The sequence below is a fragment of the Pelodiscus sinensis genome, chromosome 7 (assembly GCF_052426305.1).
Source record: "Pelodiscus sinensis isolate ZL-2025 chromosome 7, ASM5242630v1, whole genome shotgun sequence".
Classification (NCBI taxonomy): Eukaryota; Metazoa; Chordata; order Testudines; family Trionychidae; genus Pelodiscus; species Pelodiscus sinensis.
The window spans coordinates 36,287,014-36,302,035 of NC_143058.1; the positions used below are offsets into that span (position 1 = coordinate 36,287,014).

Sequence of the window (15,022 nt, forward strand, 5' to 3'; positions counted from 1 at the left end):
AACAATAACCACATCCCCTTCTTGCACAGGTTGGCACAAAAGGGAGTGTGGGTTGGCTGCAGAGCTTTAACCTTACCCCACAAATGTGCCAGATAGCATATCTACGCCAATGTACTGGGCATAGAACAGAAGCAGTTTACTCTCTTACTCAAGCAGCGAGGGAACCTAAAGGGAAATTGAACCCATTACACTGAGGGGATGGAAAAGCCATGAGTGTGTTCTTGATGATTATTTGTCCAGGAATTTATGCTAGAAGTGCTCTGATCATTATTCATTCTTTTCCATTTGTTCATTTTAAACTGAGCAGAAACACAACCATTCAACTTGCCTGTTCATACTTTGACTATTCACTATTCATGATGAGAATAGCTTGACTATCCCATAGTAAAATTGTTCATATAAATACTTGGCGAATGCTTATGAATAACAAGTATATTCACTGAATTCAGTTTCTGAGTGATTTGCAAAGTAGATAAAAAGGCTACATTCTTAATTGATGATTAGATTGGCCCTAATTGGGGTTATCACTTTAGTAAACATGAACTTGGAAATAAATCTGGCTGATGCCGGCTAACAAATATATATATATATATGTGTGTGTGTGTATGCATATGTATATATATGTGTCCATAAGTCCATACAGGAATGGAAGCTGAACATACTGCATTTTCTTTATACAATTTGACTCAAGAGTTGGTCAAAATATGGCAATTGTGTTCTGCAGAAAAATTTTGATGAAATATTCAAAAATATTTTTTTCTGAAACTGAAAATGTTTTGGGTTTTGAGTTTTCTGTTTTCTTCCCCTGACCCTTTTCAGTTTTCCATTGTGCTGCTAGTAGAAAAGTCTGGGTATTCTTTTTTGAATGATTGTAAATATTAAAGAAAAAATATTTTAAAAACCATTTTAAAAATCATTTTTGTGACAAAAAGATTTAAATAAAAAATGGCAATTGTTTTATTATGTTTGGCAACCCCATAAGCTCTTGGCAGAACATTCCATAATTCTAATTCTTGAAAATGGATGCATAGAGAATGGCATAGAGGAGAACTAGAATTCTAGTAGATAAAACACACAGTTGAGACAACAATACTTATTTTCCATCCACTGTGTGTACGTGTCTGTCTGGGTATTCTCCAATTTTGCAAAAATGCTGCGTGGTGATAAATCCATGCTTCTGTCAAAAGAACTTCTGCCTAATTATTAGGATGCTCAAAATGTAACTGCATATTTGTGGAACTGAAGTGAGTTTAGGTATTTACAGCTATTCAGACCATCTCTGAATGCTCCTTGAATAAAATACATTTATGTAATGTTTTATAATTGTATTTCCCTTTTTAAAGGATATTTGAAGAGAGGTTATTTCCCCTCTTTAGACATTACTTCCTCTAATCAATTTTATGAACTTTTCTCTGTTATATTATGTTAATTTAAGGTTTCCATTCTTGAATTATCAGCTTTGGATTTTTTATTTGCAGATTTTTGTTTATTCTTCTGGGACCCCTAGGGAAGGGCCAACAGTATCATGAGATTGGAAGATCAATTGCAACATTGATGACAGATGAGGTATATATTAATTATCTATTTATTTATAAAGTAATTTTAAATAGGACGACTCCAAACCAAAAAGTTTACCAGATTCGGTGCCCATCAGTAACTTGCCTAATTAGTGGGAACCCCTATAATTTTAAGTCAGTCTTTGAGAAATTATCTAAAGAAATGGGTTGTACCCACAAAAGCTCATGATACCATCTACATTTTTTGTTAGTCTCTAAGGTGCTGCAGGATCATTCATGGTTTTTAAAGTGTTTTTAAACAGTTGGCAATTAAATCCTGGTGTTAGCCCAAAAGCTAATAAGTGGATAGGCCTTGACATCATTTGCAATGTCGTTGTAATATTTTTAATAAAATATTGTCTATAATTGACCTAACTGCAAGCTTCTTAACACTCATAGTTGTTTACATAGCTGAGCTTCACTTATCTCAGGCACTTAATTTTATCTCTGAACCCTTATATATTAGCATTTTGATTTTGTAGTGTAAGATTCAACTCCATGATTGTATTTTTCCTGCTGCAGCCAAACACACAGACATACTTTTTTGGTCTAGCTTTTTTTTTTTTTTTTTTTTTTTAATTAAGTTGCATAGAGGAAACAAAAGATGGGATTTGAGCTTCTAATTGGAACATCGTTTAACCATTCTTATAATATGCAAACAGGATTAGAATCCATTTTCTAACCCTATGGCTGTGATGGTTAGAGGGAGAAACTTCTGTCATGAAACTAATCAGATAGGTGTAGAGATACAAAAATAACATTCAGAGATCAGATCTGCTGAATAGGAAGATGTCATTTCAGAGAGACATTTTTCAGTGGAATTAACTATATTTTCAAATGTAAGATACTTGGAAAATTCAGCAATCTTGAAGTATGCTTTCCAACCTCGCTATCTTACTAGAAACCACAGGTAGCTCAAAACTGTGATTCATTTTATAACTGGGGAAATAAATAAGTTGCATACCATATAGAAGAAGGGAATACCACGAAGGATTTTACGCTCTTGTTTACATGTAGAACAAGTATCTCTTGTATTTCACTTCTTTTGCTTCCTTTAACAGGTGTTCCATGATGTTGCTTATAAATCTAAAGATCGGAATGACTTGGTTTCTGGAATAGATGAGTTCCTCGATCAGGTTACAGTTCTCCCTCCCGGAGAATGGGACCCAACAATTCGAATAGAGCCACCCAAAAATGTGCCCTCTCAGGTATGCACAGTGTAAAATTACAGCTTCTAAAAGTTTAGTGGACTGGAAATGTTATAAGATAAAGTCTTTTATTAGTCTACTATGACAATAAATGTAGACAGCTGAAGTCTGAACTTTCATGCATTATTTGTTATTTAACTTAACATGCCTGGGAAGAACAACAGCGGTGAGGCTGTTGTTCGTACTTAGTTCAGTTCCAGGCCTCTCCTGACTGGAGACAAATAATTGTATAAAATAGAACACAATATAGTGCATTGATTTTGACTTTTGTTACTTAGATACCAGTGAGACAAGTACATTAGAAGTATCTGAGAGAGGAACTGCTCTTCAATAGACCACATACTCATTTCATTATTATGTGTGTGTAAAATGTCTGTTGTTGATTTCTGAGCAGTTCTAAGTGATTTTTTTAAATTACAGGACTTTTGTTCATGTAATCCTCTCTGGGCAAATTATGCCCTTATCTTATGCCTGTGTACTGTTTATTCTACAGAAGAGTAGCCATCAGAGGCCTCATATCAATAATAGAATATCAGGAACACAAAACAAAATGGTGTACATACTCCTCCCCCTGGGGAGAGAATGAAAGAAAAACATGACAGATGTTAGTCATAGACTCATAGGACTGGAAGGGACCTCAAGAGGCCATCGAGTCCAGCCCCCTGCCCTCAAGGCAGGACCAAGCTCTGTCTACACCATCCCTGACAGATGTCTATCTAACCTGTTCTTAAATATCTCCAGAGAGGAAGATTCCAAAACCTCCCTTGGCAATTTATTCCAATATTTGACCACCCTGACAGTTAGGAATTTTTTCCTAATGTCCAATCTAAACCTCCCTTGCTGCACTTTAAGCCCATTACTCCTTGTCCTGTCCTCAGAAACCAAGAGGAACAAATTTTCTCCTTCCTCCTTGTGACACCCTTTTAGATATTTGAAAACCGCTATCATGTCCCCCCTTAATCTTCTCTTTTCCAAACTAAACAAGCCCAGTTCATGAAGCCTGGCTTCATAGGTCATGTTCTCTAGACCTTTAATCATTCTTGTCGCTCTTCTCTGTACCCTTTCCAATTTCTCCACATCTTTCTTGAAATGTGGCACCCAGAACTGGACACAGTACTCCAGCTGAGGCCTAACTAGTGCAGAGTAGAGCAGCAGAATGACTTCACGAGTTTTGCTTACAACACACCTGTTGATACAACCTAGAATTATATTTGCTTTTTTTTTGCAACAGCATCACACTGTTGACTCATATTCAACTTGTGGTCCACTATGACCCCTAGATCCCTTTCCGCCATGCTCCTTCCTAGACAGTCGCTTCCCATCTGATTGTTCCTTCCTAAGTGGAGCACTTTGCATTTCTCTTTATTAAACTTCATCCTGTTTACCTCTGACCATTTCTCTAACTTGCTACGGTCATTTTGAATTATGTCCCTATCCTCCAAAGAAGTTGCAACCCCACCCAGTTTGGTATCATCTGCAAACTTAGTAAGCATACTCTCTATCCCAATATCTACATCATTGATGAAGATATTGAACAGTATGGGTCCAAAAACAGACCCTTGCGGAACTCCACTTGTTATCCCTTTCCAGCAGGATTTAGCACCGTTAACAACAACTCTCTGACTACGGTTATCCAGCCAATTATGCACCCACCTTATCGTGGCCCTATCTAAGTTATATTTGCCTAGTTTATCAATAAGAACATCATGCGAGACCGTATCAAATGCTTAACTAAAGTCTAGGTATATGACATTCACCGCTTCTCCCTTATCCATAAGGCTCGTTATCCTATCAAAGAAAGCTATCAGATTAGTTTGGCATGACTTGTTCTTCACAAACCCATGCTGGCTATTCCCTATCACTTTATTACCTTCCAAGTGTTTGCATATGATTTCCTTAATTACCTGCTCCATTATCTTCCCTGGGACAGACAAACTGACCGGTCTGTAGTTTCCTGGGTTGTTCTTATTCCCCTTTTTGTAGATGGGCACAATATTTGTTGTCATGTTGTTTAATGCATGGGAATACTATGGTGAAGAGTGCTATACAAGAATCTAGATAGTGTAGACTAAATAGTAGATGTAGATCATGGTTTTAGATCAAACAAACACTTCACTACTTTACTTTTAAGGACATTGGATACTTGGTTTTCAAAGGGTAGGACTTGACAGAATGATAGAATTTTATTCTTACTCTGATTCTTGTTGCACTTCAAATAAGAGATGAGTAAGTTACGCAAACTCACTTTAAGACTGAAACAAAAGAGAAATTGTACAAGACCTATGTGTTCCACAGAAATGATTATAAATGAGAATGTTGTGAAGCCATTGTTACTCTGCAGAGACATAGATATTTTAAATATATTTTTAAACTGTGGCCTTGGCTTCCCTGGATAGTTGTAAGAAATCCAGGAAAAATTGAGAAATAAAGGAATATTTTTGTTCAATCTAGATTGCATTCCTTAAACTTAATTTATTGTTATTGCATGTTCAACACATGTTTAAATGGCTTTTGAAATGCAATCTACTTTTCTACTCTTTGATTATAATTGTCCTGCTTTTTACATTTTTTTGCACCTCAACACATGAATATTAATTATTTTGTTTATTTTTATATTCAAGAGCTGTCTGCTTTTGTCAAGTTGCTAGTATTAAGTGGAAATATGATGACCTTGAAAGAAAGAACAGTTACAAAATGTCTCTTGTTCATTTAAAATGTGTTTTTTGGCAAATTTGTTGGATCCAATTTTTGATTTATTATTTTATAGCAAAGGAGCTCTTTATGGTATTTCCATATACATGGTTCTTCCACAGCTCATAGGTGAAACACATGAAGTTTGGGAGTCCCTTGAAATTTACTTAAAATTATTGCAGCATTTCAGGACTCAACTTCTAGCCATTCTGGGCCAAGTCTATGGACAGAGACTTAAGGATAGCTAGAATTATGGTGCACTGAACTAAACTATTCTGGAACACGGAAGTGGATCTGAAATGAATCATACTTGCTGCAAAGGAATGAGTGCTTCTCTGCTAGCAGGGAGGTAGAGACATAAAGTAAATGAAGTCCTCAGTGCATTTTACCTCCCTCCCCCTGAAGAAAGCCAACCTCTTCTGCACCTGTGAGCACAGGGAGTTACTGCAGACCATAGCCAACAGGATCCCTTGCTAAGCTATCATAAGTGGAGAGAGGGTGTCAGTTATATATATTCAAAGGTCCCTATATGTTGACGTTAAAAATTGTGGAATAGTTACAGGGTACTTATAAGGGGTTGTCCTCTAGTCCTGACTGATCATTTTCTGACACTCTAGTTAATAGCAGAAGTCCATTTGATTCCCCCTGCTGTGGAATGGAGGAGATATCCCAACTGACTTGCTGTTTGCCATGTGATGGTCATGATGGAGCCAGGGTAAACTAGCCTATTCAGAATCCTGCTCTCTAGTGTCATCAACACCCTTTCTGGGACATGGCTCCTAGCCCTGGACATTGCTGTACTTTCCTCCTGAAGAGAAGCAGTTTGCCACTGGGCAAAGCTGTTACCATGGCCAGACCTCCTGTTTACTGAAAGAATCTCACTTCCAGCTCTCCTTCCGTCTCTTCTCCTGTGAAGAGGGGGTTGCTTTGGAAGCTTAGAAGCAGTGCTACCAGTTGAGCATAGTATTGCTATGGCCTACTCTTTGCAAGCTGCTTTTCCTCTGTCATAGCATCCTATTTGAAGACAGAACATTCAAATGACACCTCACAGAATGGACACATGAGTATAGTTCTAGATGTGCACTTATGCATAGAAACGGAAAAGGGTACTCAACACGAAAAATGACTGACTATGCCACATGTCTACTTTGCTAAAACTGAATTTTGGGGTTAAACTCAATAGAAACTGTCTTTTCTTTCTTGTAGGAGAAGCGCAAGGTACCAGGAGTGCCAAATGGAACAGCAGCTCATGGGGACCCAGAACCGCTAGGTGGACACAGTGGGCCAGAATTGCAACGGACTGGAAAGTTAGTGGAAAACTTGATGAAATGCGATACTATTTTTAAGCAATATACTTCCAAAAGGAAGTATAATGGCCTGATTCTCACTCAGCTATATTGATATTGCTTGTCACTGAATACGCTGTAATGGAGTTATTCCTAATTCATGTATCTCTACACGACTGGATCTTAGATAAACAGGCTCTTAGATAACTGATGGTGCAAATTTTAGTTATGGTATATGTTTCCTACTGTCTTTGTTTAATGTAAGTTCCTTTCTCAATAGTATATGATGGTTAGCCACTGTTAATCATGTTTATGGATACTTCTCCTGTATAGAGTGGAAGGAATAGTGGAAGAGGCATGCTCTCCTTTGTCATTAAAACTGCCTATTTTATTTCTGAGCATGGTTAGTGTGAAGCCCTATTGTGCAGCTTCTGTAAAAGCAGTAGGCCAAAATATTCACTGAGATATGCAGTTCCTATTCATATGAATAACTGTTGTGTGTACACATGTATGAGGACCTAAGGTACACACAAAAGAATATTAGTATTTTTTTCTAATACTATATTTTAAATACACGAACTTTTGTTGTAACACCTGAGTTATGAATTGACCAGTCAACTACCTGATTTATCTGAAAAAGGAAATATGCTTTGGCAGCAGCAGAGATGCTCCCCACAAAAAGGCAAACACAGTATAGTATCATGTTAAATATAAATTACTTAAAAAAAAGAAAGAAAAGAAATGGAAAGCAGCATTCTTCTTCTGCCTAGTAAGTTTTAAAACTGTATTAAGTCAATGTTCAGTTGTAAACATTTGAAAGAACAACAATAACGTTTTTTTCAGAGTTAGGAACATGTCAGAGTTACAAACAATCTCGTAACTCTGAGGTTCTGTCAGCCGACGGTCAGGGCAGTGTGTGTGTGTGTGTGTGTGTGTGCTGAGAAAAGGTTTAATGTCCGTGACTTTACTGCTAGGACCAGGGTCCCATTGCAGAGGGCAGCCAACAGGCTGACAGACGCCCCTGTTTATAGGAAGAGCTTATTACACCTCAGATTTTAGCTGCAAGGATACAGGATCCCTTTGCAGCGGGCAGTCTAGGGAAGACTGAGAGATGCCCCAACGGATCTGTCACCTGGGAGTGACACGATCCAAATGCCTAAGCTCTTCCTATACCTGTCCCTTATGACCAGCTGAAGTTCTTTTAAATTGTGCTTGGTTCTGCTACAGCAACTGAAGGAGTCAGGTTAAAAACTTAAACAGTTACAGCTTTATTAAAAAGACTTATAAAAGCATATGGTTACAATGGCTTTTGCTCTCTTTCTTAACCGCTAGCAAATATAGATCTTAAAAATGGTTACAAAGAAAATAAAGATAGAAAATAGAAATAATGGTACCAAGTGACAGCTTAATCTTTAAAGAGCTCTAAGTCTATGTGTACACTTAAGACAAAGGACCACATCCAGGTACAATTTTTACCCCCTTCTGTGCCTCTCGACTCCAGCGGGTCAAGTCAGGGCCGGTCCCTCAATTCCTAGGAAAGACGAATACGAGGTGGGCATCCCCGTGGAACCTCGGGAGGTCAAAATACCTAACCCGACCAGCAGATAGATGGTAGATTGACACTCAGAGTAAATGCGCTGCTGGACCCATCTTTATACCCCTGGGGGCCCGTATCCTCTTTTTTATCTAAGAGGCCAAATTGTACTGGTCCGTTTTGTGGCGCCAGTTCTTACAAGCAAGTTTCAAGTTAATTTACATTTGCAAGAGAGAGAACTAAATTGTGTGTACTAGACATTTTTTTACTGGGCGAGAGATTCCTCCCCCCACGGATGGCTGTGTGTTCGTATCAATATGGGATTTAGTCAAGGGCTCTCCTCATCAGCCTCTTGGTCACAATTGTCATATCTCTGTTTACAACCATTCACGGTCATAGCAGCCTGCCATATCCTGAGCCTCCTGCTCAAGGCTTTTACTGTTGTGTGCCCTGTATGCTCCAGGCAAGCAAAAATGGATGTTACAGGGGGGTTCCTGTCTGGCTACAGGTTCTACCACTGCATATCGTTTTATCCTATATGTCATGCACCATTTTTTCTGCATTTCTTTAAGATATACTTGTACCACTTCTATGACCTTAGAATTGGCCAGAAGACAGTCCATCCCCTCAAATCAAATTTAGAGCAGCCTCAGGACTGCTCTAAATTATACCTGGCTGCTTACAGGCTCAAGGGACCATTTTAGGGATGGTCAGAGTGTAGTGACACATCAGCCATGTCCCTGTAACCCAGCTACATCCAGTACATCAGGAAAAGGAGCATCACAGAGGTACCATACCAATGATATCATTCAAGAATTCTATGTATTCAAGGGGATTCTACAGGTTTGTCATTTAACCAGCTTTTTGTACTGCCAAAATGGAGCAAAACAGATGGATTCTGGCTCATAAATTTAATATATTTATATATTGTGTGTATTTTGTGTAGTACAAATCACAAATTAAAACACAGTCCTTATTCTGAGAAGATTCTACCCTGCATTAATTTCCAATAAATAATATAGATGGGACAGATTTTTAAATAACAGGGATCACGGATATGTATATTTTGTGCAGTTTGGAAAGAGGGCATTTGTGCAAGCAAATGTACATTATGATGTCAATTTGTATACGCTCTTATAGTAATTCTATGTACAAGTACAATGTAGGTATGGAAGTGGTGATGTCCAGAGCTTCTGTTTTCCAGAATCTGGGAATGAGCAACGGAGAATAAATAACTTGATGATTACCTGTTCTGTTCATTCCGTCTTGGGCACCTGGGATTGGCCATTGTTGGAAGACAGAATACTGGGCTAGATGAACCAGTGGGGCAGACCAGGGAGTCTCTTAGTGCTCCTCAGGGTGGAAGCTCTCCCGCAGGGCCTCCTGAATACTGACAGCCCCCCGATGGACCTCCTGGATGACAGCCTGCAGAAAGTGTAGCCAGGCTCACAACAATGCATCCACGAGAAGCACCAGAGTGCCCAGGGGCATCTCTGGCTCCATGTTGCAGAGTGCTATGATGTCCCAAGTAAGGGCAATCAGAGCACGCAGAGACAAAATGCTATTTCGAAATACATTTTTTGTGTAGACGTGTTATTTCAAAATATCTTATTTCGAAGTAACTATTTCAAAAATAGATATTTCAAAATAACACTGTAGAATAAACGTGCCCAGAGAAAGTAGAGGACAAAATAGAGGTGATATAAGAATGGCCATATGGGGTCAGACCAAAGGTCCATCTAGTCCAGTATCCTGTCTTCCAAAGTGACCAATGCCAAGTGCCCCAGAGAGAATGAACAGAACAGGTAATCATCAAGTGATCCATCAAGTGATCCCCTGTTGCCCATTCCCAGCTTCTGACAAATAGAGGCTAATGACACCATTCCTGCTCATCCTGACACATAGCCATTGATGGACTTATTCTCCTGAACCCTGTTAAAGTCCTGGCCTTCACAATATCCTCTGGCAAGGAGTTCCATGGGTTTACTACCTATTGTGTGAAACAAATACTTCCTTTTGTTTGTTTTAAACCTGCTACCTATTAATTTCATTTGGTGACCCCTAGTTCTTGTGTTATGGGAAGGAGTAAATAACTTTTTCTTGTTTACTTTCTCCACACCAGTCATGATTTTATAGATTTCTATCATATCCTCCCTTAGTCATCTCTTTTCCAACCTGAAATGTCCCAGTCTTATTAATCTGTCCTCATATGGCAGCCATTCCATACCCCTAATAATTTTTGTTGCCCTCTTCTAAACTTTTCCAATGCTGAGGTATCTTTTTTGAGATGACGTGACCATATCTGCATGCAGTATTCAAGATGTGAACATACTGTGGAAGTATGTAGAGGCAATAAGATATTCTCTGTTTTATTCTCTTCCTTTTTTAATGATTCCTAACATTCTGTTTGCTTTTTTGACTCCCGCTAAACACTGAGTGGATGTTTTCGGAGAACTATCCAGAATGACTCCAAGATCTCTCTCTCTTGAGTGGTCACACTCAATTTAATACCATTTTATATGTACAGTTGGGATTATGTTTTCCAATGTACATTACTTTGCATTTAACAACATTAAAATTCATCTGCCGTTCTGTTGCCCAGTCACTTAGTTTTGTGAGATCCTTCACAGTCTGCTTTGGACTTAACTATCTTGAGCAGTTTGCAGTGCTGCAAATTTTGCCACCTCACTATTTACCCCTTTCTCCAGATCATTGACTGAGAACAAAACCCTGTGGGACCAACAGTAAAGAGTGGGAAAAGAGAAGACTGGAAGCTGCACTCATCCAAAGACATTCTGAAAGAGTTTGATAGCTTGATATGTATAATCAAGGACAGAGATATGTGGAAGTGCTATGATGGAATAGACAACTCTTGCAGAATGAGTGATACAGTTAGCTTAGTCTGATGTGTGGGGAACAACCTGATGTATAACATTTTTACTAGAATTATTTATAAAAAAGTTCCTTTCTGTAAAGGAAAAGACTTTAGATCAGACCTTCAGCTGGTATCAATCAGTATAGCTATATGAAAGTTAATGGAACTATGCAGGTTTTCCTCACATGAGAAACTATATTTTGATTTGAAGAACACAGTGACATGAGATCATAAACTGGAGTTACATATAAGCCATTGGCATTTAAGAACTTTTTTTTGTTCTGTGCTCTCTGTCCCACCTTTCTCAGGGCTACTTTTTGAATTGTCTTGAAAATTTTGCATGCAGATACCTCTTCACTACCACAGAAATTCAGGCAGGGTACTGAACAAGTTACAGTATTTATGCAATGTGACTAGACAGTATTTGGCCAAGAAGCCGTGTGCATCTTATACCATTTATGAAAATGTTGTCTGCTGCTTCCTAGTATAGTACAAAACTTGGCTACTTTTTATAGAGGGAAAGAATTGCACTGGAAGGCTTCTTTTGAGAATAAATTTCAAATTGTAAATAGCCATCCACCTTTACCTATGCCGAGTTCTACATATCTCTGGGAGTAGATCCATCAATCTCAGTGGACTACTTATGGATCAAAGTGGGACTCTTTACTCATGTTGAGATGTATTATATGACAGTAGCAGGTGTAAGATGAAAAAGAGGAAGGACACTTCATTGGTTTAAGGCTCTAGCTTTGGGACTTGGGAGAGCTGGATTCAAGTTCCTGCTCTACCATAGGCTTGCTTGGGCAAATCATTGTGTGTCTCTTGTCCCTCTCTGTGAATGAGGGGAAATAGCACTGCCCTTCTTGACATTGGTTTAGGAGAATAAATACTGTAAAGATTGTGAGAGACTCAGATTGGGGGTGGGAGACACAATTATCTTGGATTTTGCATGTACAGGTCTCATAATTCATCCCCATGGTAAAAGCAAACAGAATTCTTTCTTTCTGTCTTTATTTTTTCCCTTTTTCTTAGGTTTTTTGGGGGATTGATTTTAGATATCAAAAGAAAAGCTCCCTTCTTCTGGAGTGACTTCAGGGATGCTTTCAGTCTGCAGTGTCTAGCATCATTTTTATTTCTCTACTGTGCTTGTATGTCTCCTGTCATCACATTTGGCGGTCTACTGGGCGAAGCAACTGAAGGTCGTATAGTATGTGTTTTACTTTTAATCTGAACTTTTAAAACACATTTAATTTTTTAGGCTTGTGATTAGTATTTTCTTAATATTCTGTATGTGTTGCCTTTAAAATGTTGTAGTCTGAAACTGCATTTGTTAACCACAGTATTTGGACTCTGATAGAAAATTTCTGAAAATGCAATGTTTTTTGTCATATGCAGAGTGCAATAGAATCTTTGTTTGGAGCATCCATGACTGGAATAGCCTACTCTCTCTTTGGTGGACAGCCTCTTACTATACTAGGCAGCACAGGGCCAGTGCTGGTGTTTGAAAAGATACTATTCAAATTTTGCAAGTAAGTGAAGTGATTTTATTCAAATAAACTTTCAGAGGGTATTTTCAATGTATGGGTGTGTATTGGGCTAAATCATAAGTGTACATTCTCTGGCACCATACTGAAAATTTGCCTATGTGTAATTTACCATTTGGTTACACTATTCATCTGTGACATCATGCACTACATTTTAATTGATGACAATCTATATAAAATTAAAAATATAACAAAGGCAGGATCCCATGAGAAGTAAGGATTTTGGAACAATGGAACATATACAGCAATCACACAAAGGGGATTTCGAACAATAAAAGGTGTTTTTAATTTTAGTTTTTATTTTAAAACTGTTCTGAAAAGAATCCAAACTCAGATTGTTATTGGATTGTTTCCTGTTCCAAAATCATTAAATTTAAATCTTATAGAATGGGCTCCACCCTTTAAAATAAGATCGATTTGATGGCTTTTTGGCATTTTACTATTCATAACACTGTAGTGAGCAGTGTAAAGCTCACAGGTATTGGAATTAAGTAGCATTTCATAATCCATGGAATAAATACGATCAAACTTCTCTCCCTGCACCTGACTCATGAAAAAGAATTAAATAAAATATAACCCAAACTCGAAAGAGGCACTAAAACATGAGAACAAATTCTTACTTTTATGTGTTAATAAATTGTAAGATCATCCCTGCCATAATATGAGTGAAAATTGTGCCTACATTGTTAGACATCTATGGTGAGTTCCTGAGATCTACGGGCAGATGGCTACCTGCCCTACGGACTTCTTCCCATGGACTCCATTTACATCAGTATACCTCATTTTTATATCTGGGACTTCTGCTGATTCTGCAAAACATCCTGATACTATTGCTGAAAGCTGCAGCTTGGGAGGGCCTGTCAGTTCCTGACAGCCATTCCCTCCATGTGGGGAAAAGACCTCTTAACTCTGTTAGCTACGGCCAAGATATATATGACCCTAGCATGCCTCACCTATGGTTATATACAGTCAGCACAGAGGGGTTTGCTCTAGGTTGTGGATAGAGAGTGGAGGATGAGGGTCTGTGTGAATGAGGTAAGGCTGTGAAACTATTTGACTATTATATTGCAGATCACAATCACTTATTTTCTTTCACTCCTTAAGAAAACATGCAGATGTAGGGATATACCACTTTTGCTGCCTTCTGAGGATTAGAAAGCATCCAAAGATCATTTCTGAAAGTATTCTTTCATACACAATGGCCTTTCATTGTCCCCATTAGTAGCAGGCTCAGGCCAGATAATAATCTGTTTTGCACACATCTGACTTTTCTTCATGAAAGGAAAGAATTCTGAATTAAAAGTGCCTTCACATTTTTTTACCACTTCCACTTTTTTATTGAAAACGTGTAATCTAGCATCTAGCTTGTTTTTCAATAAAACAGTGAAACAGAGAAACAAATTCCCGAATTAACTTGGAGCCTTATTTACATTTTGATATAGCTTTTCAGTAAAAAAAAGATTTGGCTATTACAAAGTACAATTGAAACCTATGGCCCATTTTACTGTGGTGTTCAATGTAGTTAAAAAGGGTGGAAATTAATAATATAATTATATATATATATATACAGTAAAACTCCAGTGGTCCGGCATCCAATGGTCCGGCACCACCTGGAACCAGGAAGTGCTTCGGGCAGCCGGACAATTGGAGCTGCTTTGCCCCCGGCTTCCCTGATTCAGCCGCTGCTGAAACTGACCAGCTGCTGAAACTGACTAGCTGCTCTGCCCCGGGCTTCCCAGAGTCAACTGCTGGTCAGTTTCAGCAGTGTCTGACTTGGGGAAGTCTGGGGCAGAGCAGCTGGGGTGCTGCTGGGTTGGTCCCCCTGGGTCCTAAAGGTGCCGGATTATCGGAAGTTTACTGTATATGGATTATCACTTGATTTTTTTTACAAAGGTGAAAAATGCTTTAAATGAGCTACTATGAAGATTCCCTTCTCGGAGAACTTAGCAACTTAGCACTTGACTATCAGGACAGCATTATATCTAGGGCCAATGGTGACTTCATGAGGGAGCAAGAGGGACATTAATACTCCATAGCATTTGCAAAGTAGCAGGTTCTGCTCACATCTCTGTTCCCAATAGAGTGCTACAATGCAGTTGTGTTGGGCATTAGCTATATTCTTTGCTTCTTGCAGATGGACAGCCTTCTTGGCTTTCCAGAGATCACTTTTGTATTTGTCAGGTCAACAGAGGATATAAAAGATGTGTATTCCTATGCAGAATGGATATTTGTAGTATTTCATACTGTATACAGAATGGGAAGCGACTGTCTAGGAAGGAGTACTGCAGAAAGAGATTTAGGAGTCATAGTGGACTAAATATGGGTCAA

The 15,022-nt window shown here is 38.5% G+C and overlaps 1 protein-coding gene across 4 annotated transcripts in view; it reads left to right on the forward strand.

The window, feature by feature from the left end:
• SLC4A10 (solute carrier family 4 member 10) overlaps window positions 1-15,022 on the forward strand; it is a 302,923-nt gene that overhangs the window by 216,532 nt on the left and 71,369 nt on the right. For all 4 annotated transcript variants that reach the window (XM_075933502.2, XM_014569435.4, XM_075933501.2 and 1 more), the window contains exons 9-13: window positions 1,479-1,566; window positions 2,618-2,764; window positions 6,662-6,762; window positions 12,183-12,357; window positions 12,546-12,679. In XM_075933502.2, coding sequence (XP_075789617.1) covers window positions 1,479-1,566; window positions 2,618-2,764; window positions 6,662-6,762; window positions 12,183-12,357; window positions 12,546-12,679 — 645 coding nt within the window. The remainder of the gene's footprint in view (window positions 1-1,478; window positions 1,567-2,617; window positions 2,765-6,661; window positions 6,763-12,182; window positions 12,358-12,545; window positions 12,680-15,022) is intronic.